General features: G+C 45.0%; 1 protein-coding gene across 3 annotated transcripts in view; it reads left to right on the top strand.

The window, feature by feature from the left end:
• SLC51B (SLC51 subunit beta) overlaps positions 1 to 10,765 on the top strand; it is a 50,230-nt gene extending 39,465 nt beyond the window's left edge. For all 3 annotated transcript variants that reach the window (XM_088452736.1, XM_088452737.1, XM_088452738.1), the window contains exons 3-5: positions 6,092 to 6,218; positions 7,990 to 8,080; positions 9,545 to 10,765. In XM_088452736.1, coding sequence (XP_088308862.1) covers positions 6,116 to 6,218; positions 7,990 to 8,080; positions 9,545 to 9,761 — 411 coding nt within the window. In that variant the 5' untranslated portion in view covers positions 6,092 to 6,115 and the 3' untranslated portion in view covers positions 9,762 to 10,765. The remainder of the gene's footprint in view (positions 1 to 6,091; positions 6,219 to 7,989; positions 8,081 to 9,544) is intronic.
• The last annotated feature ends 7,422 nt before the right edge of the window (positions 10,766 to 18,187 follow it).

Below are 18,187 nucleotides of genomic sequence, written 5' to 3'. Positions count from 1 at the left end.
GCTGAGAAGGGCTGTGCGGCCCGAGGGAGAAAGCACAGGCGGGTAGCTGAGAAGGGCTGTGGGGACAGATGGAGAAGGCACAAGCAGGCATCTGAGAAGCGCTCTGGGGACAGAGGGCCTGATTCAGAGCCGCTCGTAAGCGGCCGCTCGTTCGCTCCGAGCGATGTTCGCACATCTGCGCATGCGTATGGGTCGTAATGCACATGCGCCAACCAGTCATTGCGGTCGGAAATCGAGCGCTCGCAAAATAGCGAGTACCTGCTAATTTGAGTGACAGTATGAGGCGTTTGTGGGCGGTAACAGGGGAAGGTGCTTGAAAACGGGGAGTGGAGTTCCAAACGGTCAAAACGGGCGTTTTAAGGGTGTGCATAATTAACAAAGCAGCGTCATCGGCCACGTCACTTGGTTGTCTCTTAGTCTGAACTGTTCGCATGATTGCGGTAGGAAAATCCAACCACAAGCACTGCGAGCAGTTCAGACGCTTTTTGATGTACTCGATTAATAAATAGCGGAGATGAAGTAGGATGCGAGCGGCCAGGTGGCGTCTTTACAAAATAGCGAGCGCATGTTTCGTTCGCTCGCTCACACATAGAGGCGTCAACAGACTGCAAAGAGCGAGCGCTCAATTTAAATAGCTGGCCCCTTTTTCTGAACGAGCGAGCGCAAATAGCGTCCGGCTCTGAACCAGGCCCAGAGGGAGAAGATGAGCAGAGTCTGAAGTGCTGATGGGAGGAGAGATGCAGAGCATCCAGCTACTTCTGCCCGGCCCCGAACCGTAGCCGGCAGCTGCACTGCGCCTCTATGGGGTGGCGCCCTAGTTCGGCCGCACTGGTTGAACAGCCCTCGAGCTGGCCCTGGAATGATTGTTGGAGCCAGATGAGCTGGTTTGACTGCTTATCATGTCTACAGTGACCATGTCAACATTCATAATGTCTACAAGGATGATATGTCAACATGATAAACTGCTGAATACCTGTCCCTGGTGGTCCTAGTGATGTCTACCTTCTCTCTGCGTCAGGGGCGGCTCCAGTTACTACTTCTTGGTCCCGACAGTTACTTGTGAAGCAGCTCCAGTGGTGATATCTCAGTAGCAGCATATTTTACCCCCTATTAATAACCCTACCCTTCCCCTAGTGCCTAACCCTGTTTTAACACCCCCCCTCCCAGAGCCTAACCTTAGCCTCGACCCAGGGATCTAACCCTCTTGGCAACACCTAACCGTTAGCACCCTCAGAATGTCAACACTTCACATGGAGACATTGTGAACATGTTGACATTCTGAGGATGTCGATATGTTGAACCATGTCAACATGGTTACCGTTGACCATCTGACTGGATACCGGCTTGAGCATCTAAGAAACTGCTGATCTCCTAGGATTTTCACACACAATGATTTCTACTGCAGGGTCCATTCGGCTCCACAGGAGACCTTGGGGTATTGGCTGATGACGTCAGCCACCTCAATAGTTAAAATTGTGCTCCCAGGATGCACCAGGTCCTTCTCCTATACCCCGCCCCCATGCCAAGGCACTTCAGTTTCATAGGTGCTCGGCACGGAGTCGGGTCACTTCAAGCGGGGCTGCGTGGACAGCTTCTGAAAATAGTTCTTTTTTCTTCAAGAGTGGTCAGCATGAGTCCTCCGGGCAGCCCATGCTGTCACTCCGACACCCCGCCGGCGCCGAGACGCTGGCACGGCGCCAGGGATCGCAGCAGGTGTCTGGGGGTTTTGGCTAGCAAAAGCCCCCAGGCGCCCAGAACTGTGGCGGGACTGCACGGGGGACGTTCAGGTAAGCAGAGGGCGTCCGTGGCGGGGCCTGCTGATACACAGTTCCGATACACAGGCACAGCACCTGCTCTGACACTAGATCACCAGGGAAAGGGGGCCACAGCGTGCGGACGTTGTGGCATCCCTGGGGTTAACAGCATGCCAGGGGAGCGGGCCTTCCCTGTAAGGCACAGCCGGACCCTCCCCCGCTGCTCTGCGTGCCTTTCCACAGTGGTCTGGCGGTTGCAGGCAGCTCTCCTCCCTCAGGCACGCCCCCTGTGAGTCCTCCGGCGGCCATTTTATGTGCTAAAAACGCTGTTTCATCAGGAGGTGCGGAGCCTGGGTCCCCCTACATACCTCTCCTCCACGTTGGTCAGTGTATGTAGCACTATTCCTACTAGACACAAGGTCTAGTTAGTTGATAATAATGCAGTATAGTGCAGGTTTTCCTGGCATTGTATGTGTCTGTTGCTAGCGCTGTCTGACTGTATTCTTTTCTCTGTCAGCCATTTTAACTATCCCTGTACTTCTATTTCACTAGCCCTTGCGGTGACTGTGCTGCTGAGGGATCAAATTACTTCACAATTCAGTTGTTATTGAGCTGAGGAGTTGATACATACATTCATCATGTCTGGCAGTGATTCTGGACAAGCTGATATTCCCCTCACACAGTCCTGCAACAGGTGTTTGGCTTGAATAAAGGAGGGAGGGATTATTGTGGGAGGATTGTGTACCCTGTGTACCAGAAATGCAGGATTACCTGCTGGGCCCAGCTCTTCTCAAGAGCCTCCCTGGGCTTGTTTCGCACAAGCACTAACTACCCTGATGGATCGGTTTGCTACACCTCAAGTGGACCTACAGTTGGGGTACACTCAGGGCCGGTTCTAGACATTGTGGAGCTCAGGGCGAAAGTTCCCAGTTGCGCCCCTTCCCCGCTGCCGTCCGGTCCGACCCCACCACGTATCTATGGGAGAGACGTCCCTCCCATAGTGCTCTCTGCGGGTGCCGGAGCTCAGGACTGAGTTTCGGCTGCAGGGAGGGAGCTGGGTGCCCGCTGATAACAAATATCAGCGGGCGCCCGGCAAATGGAGCCTCCCTGCGGCGGCTAGCGGGTGGGGTTCAGGGACAGGCGCTGTTTTGTTTTATTTTCTTGTGGGATTGTTTTTCTTTTTACCTTCTGGGAACTCAGTGGCGCCCTCTAGGGGCGGGCGCCCCGGGCGACGGCCCTGTTAGCCCGCCCCTAGAACCGCCACTGGGTACACTCTGCAGGTAGCTATGCCATCTACGTCACAGGGAATTCCCCAACAGTTGGTTGTGGCTCATAATATGCCTTTACAACCTTCTCCCTACCAGGCGTCACCTAAACCTGCATGGGTTAATACTTTCTCCAATACGGTGCAAAACCTGACGGAGGTGTTACAGGGGGAGCTCTTCCAGCGTACCACTAGGAAGGAGATACTGTTTTCCCAGTCCATTTACTATCATGATGACGTGTCGACTGATGATGGGGAAATTCAGGACTTATCTGATACACACCCCCCTCAAAAAGAGGCGGAACCAAAGTCCAAAATTTATGTACATGGCCTCATTCGGGCGGTCTGTGTGGCAATGGATATTGGGGACGAGGATACCCCAGCAGCCAAATCCAGGTATGCTTTCTTTAAGGAAGTCAAAAGCTCAGTGACAGCCCCAATGCCGTCGGGATTCGGACTTTCCGTCCTCCAGAGTAAGGCCAAGGTTCAGTCCTTTCTCAGACCGTCAGGAACTAAGAAGGTCAAGAAGCCCAAGAAACAGGCTTGGAGTGCCAGACACCCAGCTGCCAAGCCCGACGCTAAACCCGCAGCCTGACGGGGCAGGCCTCTCCTTGGGGGACCCCAAGGTGGGAGGCCGACTTCTTCAGTTCGCCCACTACAGACACTTGGGTAAGAGAAGTGGTCTCTCAAGGGTATGCCCTTTTCTTCCAGAACTGACCTCCTCATCAATTCTTCCCTACGGGACTTCAGAGGGATCAGGAAAAGGCATTGGAACTGCAGAAAGTTATACGATCTATGCTCCTGCAGGGAGACGTTGGCAGGCTGGATTCGCCTGGCAATATCAGAGGCTTACATTCATAAGGGTCTTTCTGTTCCATCCTCTGTCAAAGCTCACTCTACTCGGTCTGTGGGTCCCTCGGGGGCAGCTCGTCGTGGCGCCTCAGCTGTGTAAGGCTGTGTAAGGCAGCCACTTGGTCTACTGTCCATACATTCCTAAGGTATTATGCATTCGATACCTTTTCCTCTCAGGATGCCTCCTTCGGGCGGCGGATTCTCCTCTCTGCACAGGAGCGTCCCCACCCTTAAGGAGACTGCTTTGGGACATCCCCAAGGTCTCCTGTGGAGCCCTATGGACCCTGCAGTAGAAAATAACCTTTGTTATCTCTTTGTTATCTCTATGTCTACGAAGTCCATAGGGATCCACAGGACTCCCACCCTGTCGCACCTGTGCTGCAGATGGGCTATATTCTGCTCACCGGTTTTTCCGTCTCCTTCTGTTTGTGAGAATGTGTGATACTTGTGTGTTCCAGAAGTTCTTTTTTCTTTCTTCTCCTCCTCCGGCCATTGGCTTGTTACGAAACTGAGATGCCTTTGCATGGGGACGGGGTATAGGAGAGGGACCTGGTGCATCCTAGGAGCACAATTTTAACTATTGAGGTGCTCGACAACTGACGTCATCAGCCTATACCCCAAAGTCTCCCTGTGGATCCCTATGGACTTTGTAGAAATAGAGATAACAAAGGTAAGGTCTTACCATTGCTCTTATTTTTGTAGTGCATTGTGTGGATGAAAATGCCTGTTTGTAATGAGAGAGGTCACAGGAGAATGGTACTAAGCCTTGGAGGGGATAAAGTGGACGGAGATAACGTACCAACCAATCGGCTCCTAACTCATTTTACAGGCTGTGTTTAAAAAATAACAGGAGCTAATTGTTTGGTATGTTATCACTCTCCAAGGCTTAGTAAATAGACCCCATAATCATGTGTTTAAACTGCATACCTCTCAACTGTCCCACTTCTGGCAGGACAATCTTGCTATTCGGGTACTATCCCGCTGTCTCACCCACGGGCCGCAGTGGCGGGAAGTTGGGGGAAATCAATCTCGGTGGATGCTTTTCTCGCCCTTGCAAGACCACACCCCTTCTCCATGAGACCACACCCCCTTTTCAGGCACGCGGCAGTCCCGATGTTAACCTTTCCAAATTTGGGAGGTATGAAACTGTGTCATGCAGAAGATCATCTCTGAGCGCACAGCAAATCACACCTTGAAGAGGTTAGGCTACAGCGAGTTCCACCTGGTCTGATGAATCTTTATTTCTGCTGACACTTATGCTCCATACATTTTAATGAGCGTTAACTCTTTATAATAAGCGTGTCATGCTACTGATTTCTTGGCTGCCAGAGTCTTGGGGGTGGATAGAGCTAAAATTAAAAGTGATGGTGTTGCCAATAACAACCAATCAGATTCTATCATTTTCTAAAAGTCAATAGAGAAATAATAGCTAGAATCTGGTTGCTATGGCCAACACCTCCACTTTTCTTTTTTAGAAACTTTAGTAAATCTACCCCGTGGAAGCAGAAGACCGTTTCACTCCCTTAAAGGAATGAGCATGCACCACATTCCACTCTAAGCACAGTCAGCCAATGAGGTTTTTTAGTTGAGTGGCAGCCATGCTGTTATCTTAGTTTGACGCCACCTCAGTATCCCTAATAAGGCCATGGTGTTACCTGAACATGTATTGCTATGATTCCTGATGACATAGTTTTTATGTGCACAATGGGGCTGACTCTGAGTCACACCTGGAGCAGATGGAGTCTAACGACAAACAGCCGTTTCTTGGTGGCAACTATTCAGATGCACGGAACAGCTGCTCCTTGTGCAATGTCATGGGTCTGACGTCCGTGCTTCTTTGAAGTGTCCAGGCTCACCAGGGATGCCAACATGGAGTGGGTGCAAGTGCTGATACTGATGATTGCGGCTGCAGATGGATAAACAGTGGGCAATTCAACTCAGGCACATGTGGATGCACGAATCTTAGCATAGATGACCGTGTTAGCATATACTAGCTGCCTCGGACGCATGCATAAACAGCATCTGACGCGTGTTTCATTTTTACATTCCTGCTTTACAACACCTATACCATATTTTTCTACTGTATAATAATAGCAGAAGAAAGTATTTTTGGCATTAACATAAAGTAAAATGTTTGAATATAAAAGCATTCTTCTACACTATGCTCATGATATCTGAGGATAACCTAGACACCTGCGGTGTTTCTCATTATGTTTTGCAGAATCAATAGAAGTATTATTTAACAATGGCTGATGCAAGTGGAAATCAGAATAGCCAAGCAACAACCGCTATGTCTGATGCCCAGAAGAAGCTACAGCGAGCTATATATTTCTTCCGCTCTGGAGACCGTAAGTATCCCCTGTGCTGTTTTGTTTTAGTTTAGTAACCTGATTATGTGTTTATATAGAACTGGTATTACTGGTAAGAGCAAACATCATATTTACTGTATAAAACTAGAAGAAAGTCAATAATCATTTCTCCTTACCTTACATCCTTTGCACATTTTCTTGCTCTGTCTGGTGCAGCCATTGGGGGGAGGGCATTCAATATTTTTAATTTGATATTTTTTTCGGAGTTTGCAATTTCAGACCCTCCAACCGTCCTGATTTTGGTAGGGCAGTCCTGTTTTTTTTGTCACTGTCCTGTCGTCCCGCCTTTGGGCCCGCAGTGTCCTTAGGGGGGGCGACTCTTTATGGGGGCCACAGTGTTCTGCGGTGAGGGGGAGTTGGGAGGGAACTTTGCCACTGCATAGAAGAGCAGTGATAAATGGTAGCTGTGCTCATACACGCTGCATCTAAATAGTATAAAGTGCAGGGCATGCTCCTAGTGTGATGTGCATTGGGGACGTAGCACGCAGCCACGCCCCGACATGCCGTGCAATGGACGTAGCATGCAGCCATGCACCCTTTTTATGCGCATTCCATACAGAGTCTCAATCCTCCTCTTCCCAAATGTTAGGAGGTATATGATGCATCTAGTATTGTTCAGGGAAGTATAGGTGCCAAAGTGGAGGAAATTAATCCCTTTGATGCTATGCTTGTTTGGACACTTTTTGGGACTAGTCACATTCCAGCATCTGTCCAAAATGTCAAAACAATTGAAATATCAATAAAGTGGACTAGAAGCAAAGATGTGTTTTTTTTTCTCTAACCACCATCAAGAAATACTTTGCAGTTCTAGCTCCAGCATTAGTCCAGCTCTCCAAATCAGTAAAACGCTGGATTCTACTTTTAGGTTTCCATAATAATAATCTGCACTTCAAAATGATAATGCATTTATTAATTTGTTATTTTTGCATATATGAATGAAATATAGTAGCCTAATAGGTCATACCATTTTGTAAAATATACAACCTGCTGCATGAAGTGGGAGATGCATAAAACTTTAGAGAGCTGTGTGTATCAAACCGTGTGTCCGGAAACAGCTGCGATGTGCCAATATGCAACAAGCTCTGGAAAGTGTAACTTTCTGGAAACTTCTGCCCAATGGACAATGCCAATTCCTGAGAAGGTTTCTGGATAGTAGACTGGGGGTTAGGGCTCCCATCTGGCTACAGTTAGATCGGAGTCTGCACTTGGTGCTTCCTGGGGGATTAGAGTTCCAGCTGGACCAGAAGCTGTGAGCCGCAGCAGTTGAGTTAGTGGAAGCACTGGGAGGACTCTAGTAGAGATTTAGGGGTCTATTTACTAAGCCTTGGATGGAGATAAAGTGAATGGAGATAAAGTACCAGTCAATCAGCTGCTAACTGCCATGTCACAGGCTGTGTTTGAATTATGACAGTTATGAGCTGGTTGGCTGTACTTTATCTCCATGCAAGGCTTAGTAAATAGACCCCTTACTTTGCCAGTATAGGAGCCTGCCAAAAGCAGAAAAGCCTTTGTACTAAATAAGTATTTTTTTAGTCTAACTACTTGGGCCAGATTCCTTCTTACATGTGGGATATGCTCAAAATGAAGTTGATTCAATAGTTTGCTTACTGTAGCGGGGAAGTCTAGAGAGGCTGTAGAAAGTATAACAGGTAAGCAAAGCAGCTAGGCCAGAGGAAGTATTTACTGAGGTGCCAACATTAACCCCTGTATAGATCCAGAGAGATTTTTTTTTTTTCCTTTCCTTTCACAGTCACTGTCTGGAATTATGTCATTCTCGCCCTGTCTATCCTTGGAATGTGTTTGGGATTATTTCTACTGAGTAAGAATATATTAAACAACAGGTGGGTTTCTCTATATTATTTACCACTTTTGTCTTAATAAATCATCAATCTCCAATTTGAGTATAATTTTATATGGAATCTCCATGAATCTTTTTAGCACCGTCCTGTTGCACTTCTGCATAGAGCCATATTACACACTGCACTTTGGGACTTTTTTTATTTAGTGCCACTTGTATGTTTAAATAGTTTTACTACAAATGGTCAGTGTCCCCTCAGTCTATGAATGTATGTAAGGCATATGTAAATGTAAGACAAGTGCTAATTGGATAGAAAAACATGTACAAGTGAATGGATAGAGTGAGTAGTAATAGGTTGGATTCTGATTTAATGTTTTTTTTTTTTCTTGAAATTAAAACTTTATTGAGCAGCAGAACAAATCCTATAACATGTTAAAAATGACAAGAGGGAAATGATGGCGACAGGGGAGGAACTGCAGATCACACCCAGAGCACACGGGAGGGTGAGGGTACAGATGCAGGAGAGGAATTGCTTAACCTCAAACACCTTTAGTTGCCTGGAGAACCCCAATTTTGGTAGAAGTGCATCTGCCACTCGTACACCCTACTAAAATTCAGCTTTGTAGTGCAGTAATTAGGTTTTATCAAATAATTTAGCTGAGATATTGATGAGCTCAATAAATATACCCAACTTTGTTTATCATATGTGTAATAAACGCAGGGTTGGGCGTGCTACCTGCAGCCGGTCTGTGAGAGGTCGCTGCAGTGCAGAACAGATGGATTAGTTTAGTAATCCATTACACCTGAAATTGCTCTCAGTAAATGGATGAATTCTAGTGAGAGAGAGAGTGGTGCTAATGCCTGTCAGAGCCCCTATTAGCTCCTTAATCTACACCCAGTCATGTTTCATTCTATGTACCATGTATATTTTCTGCTTTATTCACGAAACTTGCAGAGCAAAGTGCCAATTGATTACGCGATGGTAGGCAGAAAAGTAGGTGCATAGTTCTTAGATAGATAGTATAACTACTTTGGAGGGTCTCTAGATAAATATGTATTAAAGACCGTGGAGCATAAGTTGAAAATTGCAGTCTGCCCTCAAAAATCAAGGCTCTTTATCGCTGCATAAACATGTGCCGCCATCCAGATTCGCATACGCTTTGCAATAATATTGCAATCGTCATGATGGTTACTCCAGCTCTCCATAGGAGACAGAGGGTGATGTACCGCAGGCCAGCTTGTTACATTCTGTCTGCACAGTACTATGGTGAATAAAAAAAACAGACTGGAAGTAAAGAAGCAGCAGTCCTGCAATGGGTGTGGGTCGCACCACTTCACTATGTACTGGCCACGGGCACAAATATTTCTAATCTTGTATTTCTAATATTAGGCGGACATCCACATTAGTGTTTCCTGGTGGTTCTATTTTAGTTCCTTACTCTATTAAATATGACATCATATTCTGGTATTTTTGCTCTCTACAGCTCTGTTTATTTTCATGTTTCAGAAAGAGGAAGATGATTGCCATGTACCAGATGACCACGGCTGATAAGCAACAAGATGAATCGGATGGCAAGCAGGCCGTATTGACCTTGGAGAAAGATAACCCACCACAAGAGGTCGGTCTGATCAAAAAAGAGATTCAGACCGGCGACATCACCGTGCAGTGGAAGGACGGGCAGGTCACCTCTCTGTACACAAGTCTACCAGAGGAGGATGTATAAGAGTAAAGGGACATATTTATTTACATGCCAGCGGAGAGCATCAGGCAGAAGGTGGCTAGAAAACATTGTCAGAAATCAACCACTGTTAAACTATTCACAATATTGTGCTGATTTGTCTAGAGCTCAGTAACTGAGGCAAACTGGTACTAATTACAGTGCTGTCCAGCTCGTGATCCTTACAGCACGGAGAGGATCAGCCTTAGGTTGCACTCTACTGTCTGCAATAGGATGTCCCAGTTGAGTCTTTTCACATTTAATAGGTCAGTTCCTGCCAGGAGTTTCACTGTTGCTAATCTGACGCTTAAAGGTTGGAGATCTCAAAGTACCATAGCATAGACTAGACTAGCCTACACTTTGTATATATTTATTTCAGTATGTGCTTGTAATACAGTTGTAGAGCATGGTGTATCTACTGAAAATGACGTCATGTGATCATGGTAGAGAAACAGGCCCTATGCTAGAAATGTTCAACCTTCTCCCAGCTCCCTGTAATTTAAAATGGAATTTTAAATAATTTTCCAGCTAGAAACATTTTCTTGTTTTATCATTTTGGTTAAATAGTGATATGGTTCATATTAAAAACAACTAAAACTGTGGGGTGTACTTAATAGACAGCGGCTTTTCAACGTTTCTTGCAATTAATTTTTTTGCCCTTTTAAATCTTGAGGCCAGAGCCGCCAATAAGCCGCTGCTTTGTAAATATACATCATGATCTTTGTTTGGTGGGGCATCAGGAGTTACCTGGTACTGTATATATAGATTTCTGCTATGATATACAGTATATGTTATATTAAAATATATTGGAGGAGATATACTCTAGGCACAAGGAACAAATGGCAATCAATAATAAAAGTCTCTGAAAGGGAATTTATGTAAGCCATCATTTATCATTTTTCCGGTACAAGGTCTGGCAGTACATTACTTTATATGAACTTATCGCAGTGTATTGATGAAAGATACCTCCCTATTGGACACATCCAGTTCCCTGTTTATTATATATATATATATATATATATATATATATACATAGATTGTGATAGAAGCACTGGAGAAGTTAGGGATGGTGTGTATATGTATCCCAGATTCCTGTAATATGTTTCTTAACCCCCAGGAAGAGTCTGTTTTACAAACAGATCTGAGTGTCGGCTTTAGGTAAAAGCCGGATAATGGGTCCTGGGGGTGTGGGTGTGAGAGAGAAGGGAGGGTTCCATCCACAGGGCCGCTTCAGGTGTTGGGCTTTTCAGCCTGAGACCAGGCTAATTAATGATTACACCTGGAAGTCGCTCATAAGAGCTGTATAGAGTTTTGATGCAATGTCTCACACACTCTGGGGAGAACAGACAATGAGGTTTTGGTCTGAGACACTGTGACATTGGTATGTACTATGTTTGTGGTAAGGCAGTAGGCCCTGCCACATGTAGAGAGGGATTTACCTGTCTAGTTAGAGCCCAGACGGGCTAGGGTTTATTTTTATGTTTTGTTTGTTTTGATTATTGGTGTCACACAATAAAAACTGGTGCCGACCAACGTGCACGAAAACCCATGACTACTGCTGTTGTTTCCTGGCTGCTGTGTGTAAGGAGGAGTCCGTCTACCCCAGGAGAGGGACCCCTAACCCCGATCATATCACTATATATATATATATATATATATTCGGGTTTACAGAAATTCACTTTTAGAGACTTTTATTTATTGATTGCCATTTCTTCCTTTTAATAAAATCTTTTATTACATATAAAATAATAAGTGCACTCACAATAGATAATAAATATAGAAGTTTTTCTGAATTGTATTGTACGCTGGTTGATATTATTCCATTACCCTTTTAGCCACTTAAGGGAAAAATTGGATGTGGGTGGCCTAGAAATCCAAGGGCCTAAATTGTTTCTTGTTCCCTTGGGCTTTTCACATTTTACTGTGTTACAACATGGAACCAGGATTGATTTATTTTAAAAATATTCCCACTAATCAACCAAAGTACTTGTATAATGTACCAAAAACAACAAATTAATCCACCCATTGGTCAAAACTAATTAGAGGAAAAAATATATATATTTTTTTTTCTTTATACCCTTACTAGACCTATAGTATGTCCATTCTAGTTTTCTTCACAAGTCACATAAATAATATATTGGAATTGGAGTATACCTGTGTGCAATTAAGGTGTGTAATTGATTGCAACATAGATGTCTCTGCAAGCTGCCCCAGGTAGTTATTGCATCTTTAAATAAGGACTACAAAATAAATATAATAAAACATCCAAAGCAGATGATGTGCTTGAAAAAATTTACCTTAGACCAAATTATTTTTCTTTAAAATTAATTAATATATGGAAAATTTCACATTTCAGAATTCAAAAACAAGTCATATTTCTGTTTTTTTTTAACTAAGCATATTGTCATTGTTAAGAGAGCTATTTTGGTGGTTCACCTTATATATACTTATCAAATAAGTCTTAATAAGTTGTTTTCAAACCTGCCCCTGTAGGGTCACTGACTATTACAGCAACAAACCACAATATCAGATACATTTGCTGGGATGTAGAGGAGCACACCACAAGACTTCTCAAGACACATATTATCTATTTTATTTCATATATATCATATATAACCAATAACAATATAGTCACACTACTTCCTACCGGAACAATGATATTATGAATGTTAAGATCTTGCTTGTTATGTTTTTTCCTTATGAGGACCATTAACATTGAAAAGAAGAATATAATAACATTGGAGGAGACTAACCATTGGAAAAATATTGTGATATCCCTGTCTATATTCCTTTCTTATAAGTGTATTATCATAAGGGACTTTGGCCCTCATTCAGAGCCGTACGCTCTGAGCAGAGCGCACGCTCTGAATGAGGGCCGGGCTCCATTTTCATGGAGCGTCCTCCTGGACGCTCGTATAGCTATGGGTCACCACCCACAGGCTATACGAGCGTGCATTTTGATGGCCGCGATGGTCGTGACCATCGCGACCATCGAAATTGCGAGCCGGAGCCTGCGGTTGAGGTTTTCAACCGCAAGCTCCGGAGTGATTTTGGCTCTATCAGAGCCAAAATCACTCCCACTGACATCACTAGTGATGTCAGTGGGCCGGCTTCTGACGGAAGGCGTTCCCGTGGGAACGCCCCCGTCAGGGAGGCACGCCCCCGGCACGCCCACCAAAGGGGGCGTGCTGTCAATCAACATTGACAGCACGCCCCCTTTGATCGGACACAACGAGCGAAGGAAAGTCCTTCGCTCGTCGTGTCTGGCGCATGCGCACGACGGAGCTCCCTCCGTCGTGCGCATGCTCAGTGCAGACCATCGACCCACTTGCGAGCGGACAGCCGCTCGCGAGTGGGTCTGAATCAGGCCCTTTGAGTGTTTTTTTTCTTCCTTTTGGGAAAAAGTTATTTCCCTTGGTATAAGGCTTCCACTTACTTTACACTACCTACTTACTATACACTACCTGCATGGTCACAGAGATTACTAAGGTTTCAATTTACTCCACTATATTATTTCCATCTCTTCTTTTGTTGTCTCCTTATGAGAACCAAGTGAGATAAAAATGAACTTCATGACTTTGAAGGAAAAGAACTGTGATTTATTCGATTGAACTTTAAGGGCTTAAAAGTATATGGTTCTTATAATTTAGGAGCGGCAGTGGAAAGGATGTCAACATCTTCTACTATTTATGTTCATAACAAAAGTGTTTGGTGACGCTTCCAGTTATCTGCTTCCCAGGCAGCTCTTTACTGCATTTGAAAGTGTGACATTATATTCTAGATGCATTATGTTGTTTCTGTTAATGCAAAACATCTGTATGGCTTCAACATTTTTTAGTGAATTAAGATTAAATCTCCCTCTAAAATTAAACTAAGCATGCTTCTCTTCCGCGGAACCTTCCACTGCTGTTCCCAGAGCTGGATTAATGCCCCAAATATATAGGCTGGTACAGGTTGAGTCTCCCATATCCAAAATGCTTGGGACCAGGGGTATTTTGGATAACGGAATATTCCGTATTTTGGAATATTTGCATATCATAACGAAATATCTTGGGAAAGGGACCCCAATATACACACAGAATGCATCTATGTGTTATATACACCTTATACACACAGCCTGTAGGTAATTTTATACAATATTTTTAATGATTTTGTGGCTCAAGCAAACTTTGTGTACATACATGAAATTCAGTTATGTTTCATATACACCTTCTACACATAGCCTGAAGGTAATTTTATATAATAATTTAATTAATTTGTGCCTTTAGACAAAGTTTGTGTACATTAAACCATCAAAATCAAAGGTTTCATTACCTCAGTCATGCCAAAATGATTCCGTATTTCGGAATATTTGGATATGGGAGACTCAACCTGTAATGGAATATAGGCTGGGAGAGCAGCTGTCACTTACAGTTTATCTCAGAGCAACTGCTAATGGCTAATTCATATGTGCTGTTGGCTCTCCCCCTCACAGCCTGCGCGGCAACTTGGCCCCCGCACACTGTACATTGCAGAAGGCAGCACCACTGATCACTGGCCTGTGATCCAATCGGTGGAATGGGGGGGGGGGGGGAGGGATTATATCATCAGGCTGCTGTTTGCGCTATCTCACCTCTAGGACAACTAATTTTATTTCAGTAGGCTTTTAGGTTTTATAGCAGTTTTTAAAAACACGGCTTGATAAATCTGGTGGTTAGCTTTGATTACCTGTAAAATAAATTGGGAGGGCAATGTGTTTGGTGACATCAGGGCCGTAGCTAGGGTAGTGCGGCCGGTGCCATCGCACAGGGCACCACAGGTCAGGGGGCGCTGTTTGGGCCTGTCAAATTACTGTTCATTATCATTCTTGCTTGTAGCCTCCTCTTATTTCATCCCCAGCATCTCCTGGCCTCTCCTATCTCTTCCCTGGCCCTTCCCCATGAACCCATGGCTCTTTTTTGGGTGCATTATGTCCCTTTGAAAAATGAGGGGGGCGCCAATGCTCTTTCTGGCACAGGGCACCAAAAAGTCTAGTTACGGCTCTGGGTGACATCATATAAACTGGTGGTTTTTAACTGCGGATTGTCAGCAGATTTGGGCTTAGTATCCCTGTGGATTGTAAACCTCCTAAGAAATGGCGGATAAACACAGTGTATACGCAGGCCAGCCACTTAGTAACGTCAGCTCTAGGAGCAGAAGTTATGTTTCATGAAAATAGGTTTACAATACTCAAATGAAATTCTTTTTCATTTGAGTATTGTATTTCATTAAAATACACCAGCAAATCTCAAAGTTCAGAAATAAGACAATGATTTAATAGGCAATAAAGCAGTACAATACAACGCAAGAAACACAGAAGTAAGATAATGGCAGGCAATAGCAGGCAGGCAGGAGGCTAGAAGTACAAACTCCTGTCTGTATGGTGCTCCAGGATTGAAATTGTGAATAACAATATCAAGTTTTGTTTCTTTGTTTGCTTGGTTTTGCATTTTTTAACACCTTTGTAAGGTTTATGACCATTTTAACAATGTTTACACAGAAATTGCTAAATGATGTTCTTTGTACAAGGAATGTATATGAGCTCCAACTGACTGGTATGCATTTGGCATCCTGGCGGTCGGGATGCCGAGGCTTACATTACCAGTGCCAGAATACCAACGCCGGTCAGAATCCCGGCGGGTGGGGGGGACGGTTAGGTTTAGGGTTAGGCACTAGGGGGAGGGTTAGGCAGTAGGGGGGGGGGGGTTAGGTTTAGGGCACAGGGAGGGTGAGGTTAGGTCCAGGCACTAGGGAGGGAGGTTAGGTTCAGGCACCAAAGAGGGGAGGGTTAGGGAAGGGAGAGGGTTAGCATACCAACCAACAAGTGTCGGTATGTTAACCCTTTCAGGATCCCGACTTTCGGTATTTCATACCGATTCCGTGGAAACATTACCTATACTATCAGCTTCTAGCTATCAAGTGCATTTTATAAAATGATTGGCAGAATCTGATTGGTTGCTATGGGCTTTTCTGATTATCCTCTTTAGAAGGTTTGATGCATATGCCCCGTAGGAATAAAACATGCAGCAAGCATTCAGTGATGCTGTGTACGCATTTTGCAACCAAACAGACATAAACCTAATACAAGTGACAATTGTAGCAACGGAAACCTGATGTCCAGAGCCACCGAGGCATTTAGTGGGCCAGGGTACTGTTGAGCTTGGCCACTGAAGGGGGTGTGGCCAAGTCTCATCATGGAGCATTTCCCTATGGTGTGCGTGGTACAGAGGGTGTGTGGTTACACCTCTCCTCCATTCCCGGGCACCTAGACACCACACTTGGCACCCCTGCAGATGTTCCCTTACAATCATGAGTTAATTAGGTCTCTTTTTAACGGGATGTAGTCAGGATGCGGGCTGCTGAAATGCCGACCGCCAGAATCCCGACACTGATAGCCCGACATGGGACTAAAGATAGGCGTCTAAATACAGACGCCTATCAGCCCCACGCCGAGATCCTGACGCCCGTCATCCCGAACGTAGTTAAGCCGGGTATCGGGAGATGTTAGCCGCGGGGAGGGGGTTAGGGTTAGGCTAGGGGAGGGGGGGGTTAGGGTTAGGCACCACCGGTGGGAGGTTAGGGTTAAGCACCCCCCGGGAGGGTTAGGGGGAGGGGAGGTGGCGGTTAGGGTTAGGCACCACGCCCGAAGTCTTAGGGTTAGGCACCCCCAAGGGTGGGTTAGAGGGGGGAGGGTTAACTATACTTACCATCCGGTGTCATGATTTTCTGCTGTCGGGCTTCCAGTGTCGGGATTTGTACCGGCGGCTTTTAAGTCATCAGTATATCATACCCAACCCCTTTTTAACAACATGGGCCACAATCAACAGTACCTTTCATTTTGTATCACTGCTTCTCGCATCGATCCTTATTTGGGTACCACCAGTATTCATCAAAACTTACCCTCCCACTGATATCTTCCTGTCCCTAACATCTTGTTTTAAGTTGCCAGCAGCCTAACATCAGGCAAAAGGTTACCATCACATGTGCATGCGAGACAGATACCGGAGCAATGTCATAGTTGCCTACCCAGGAAAGCAGGGGCTGTTGGTTGAAGCTTTGCCTAAGGTGCCTGGAAATCTTGAAGCTACCATGGCTGATAGCAATTTCCTTTATAAATACTTACTAGCAATTTATTATTGAATCAGATATAAAAATACAACAATGATAACCTCCAGTGCTAAGAAAGTATGTTGCTTGCCCACCTGTTCCCCAAGTGGATCCAAAAGTGCTGCCAGACATCTCCCCATCTCAGTAATAATGGTAACAGGAGAGCAATTTTTATAAAGTGTTTAGAACAGCTTTGTGCTTATGTAATAAAATGGTGGTATGTGCATGCATGTGCTGTAACCCATAGCAATCAGGTATCAGGATTCTTTATTGAAGATTATTTACAACCCATAAAAGTGCACTTAAATTGATTTCAGTAAACATGACATGATGGGGATTGTAGTGTGCCAACGTCTGCCCGTCCTGTAACTCTTGTATTGCTATGGCAAACGTAGATGCGCGATATCTGCAAATTATAGAATGTTCGCAACTTTGAGCAATGTTGTCGGGTTTTACAGTCATCTTTCTCTTCAGGTCATTTGAGTGTCAGAGGCTGCTCTGCTGTTTTGTTTTGCACCATACACTTATATTATATATGAATAACTCTTTCCTGATCGGCCCATCATCCAGCTTTACTGTATTTGCACAGGCAAACCTGCCATCTTCGTGTGCATAGATACCTGGCAGAAAAGCAGGTACAATGACATCACTTACATACTGTTCTGTATGGTGAGCTTTGTCATGTGCCGTAAATGACCCTCTACAGTGTCTCAAGTAATATTGTTCCCAATAATTCTTTACTGGGCTTGTCTATTAATCTATTACATGAAGACTGCAGGTTATGTGATATTTCTAACTATTATTGAGCTAAAGTGCTGGTTTTTATACATATTGAAATACTGCTACAATTCTAAAGGCCCCCATACACAGTATGATACAGCAGCCGATCCGACGGATTGGTACGATATCACTGCTATATCGTACTGTGTGTGGGCATGATATCGGCTAGTGCACGCTCCCGTGGGATCATACATCGCACCTCCAGATCTTACATGCTGCACATAAGATCTGGTGATGCGATGTGCGATCCCATGCAGGGGGAGGGGGGTACCGGCATTTCGGGCGGGCAGGCAGCGGATCGCTCTGTGTGTGGGGACCGCCCGATATGTCGTCAATCGGATCGCAAGGTGCATATCGCGCCGCGTATGGGGGCCTTCAGTACTCGCTGCTAGAAGACATACAGTATAGGTCACAGATCAGCGACAACAAGAACTGCAAATGTTGAAGCTGCAGACTTTGATGCAGAGTACGATACAAAACTACCAAATATCTAAAAGAGCAGCAACTACCAATATCTAAAAAAAAGC

The sequence above is a fragment of the Taudactylus pleione genome, unplaced genomic scaffold, assembly GCF_031769625.1.
Source record: "Taudactylus pleione unplaced genomic scaffold, aTauple2 ptg000556l, whole genome shotgun sequence".
Lineage (NCBI taxonomy): Eukaryota > Metazoa > Chordata > Amphibia > Anura > Myobatrachidae > Taudactylus > Taudactylus pleione.
This window is presented reverse-complemented; position numbering and strand designations above follow the sequence as displayed.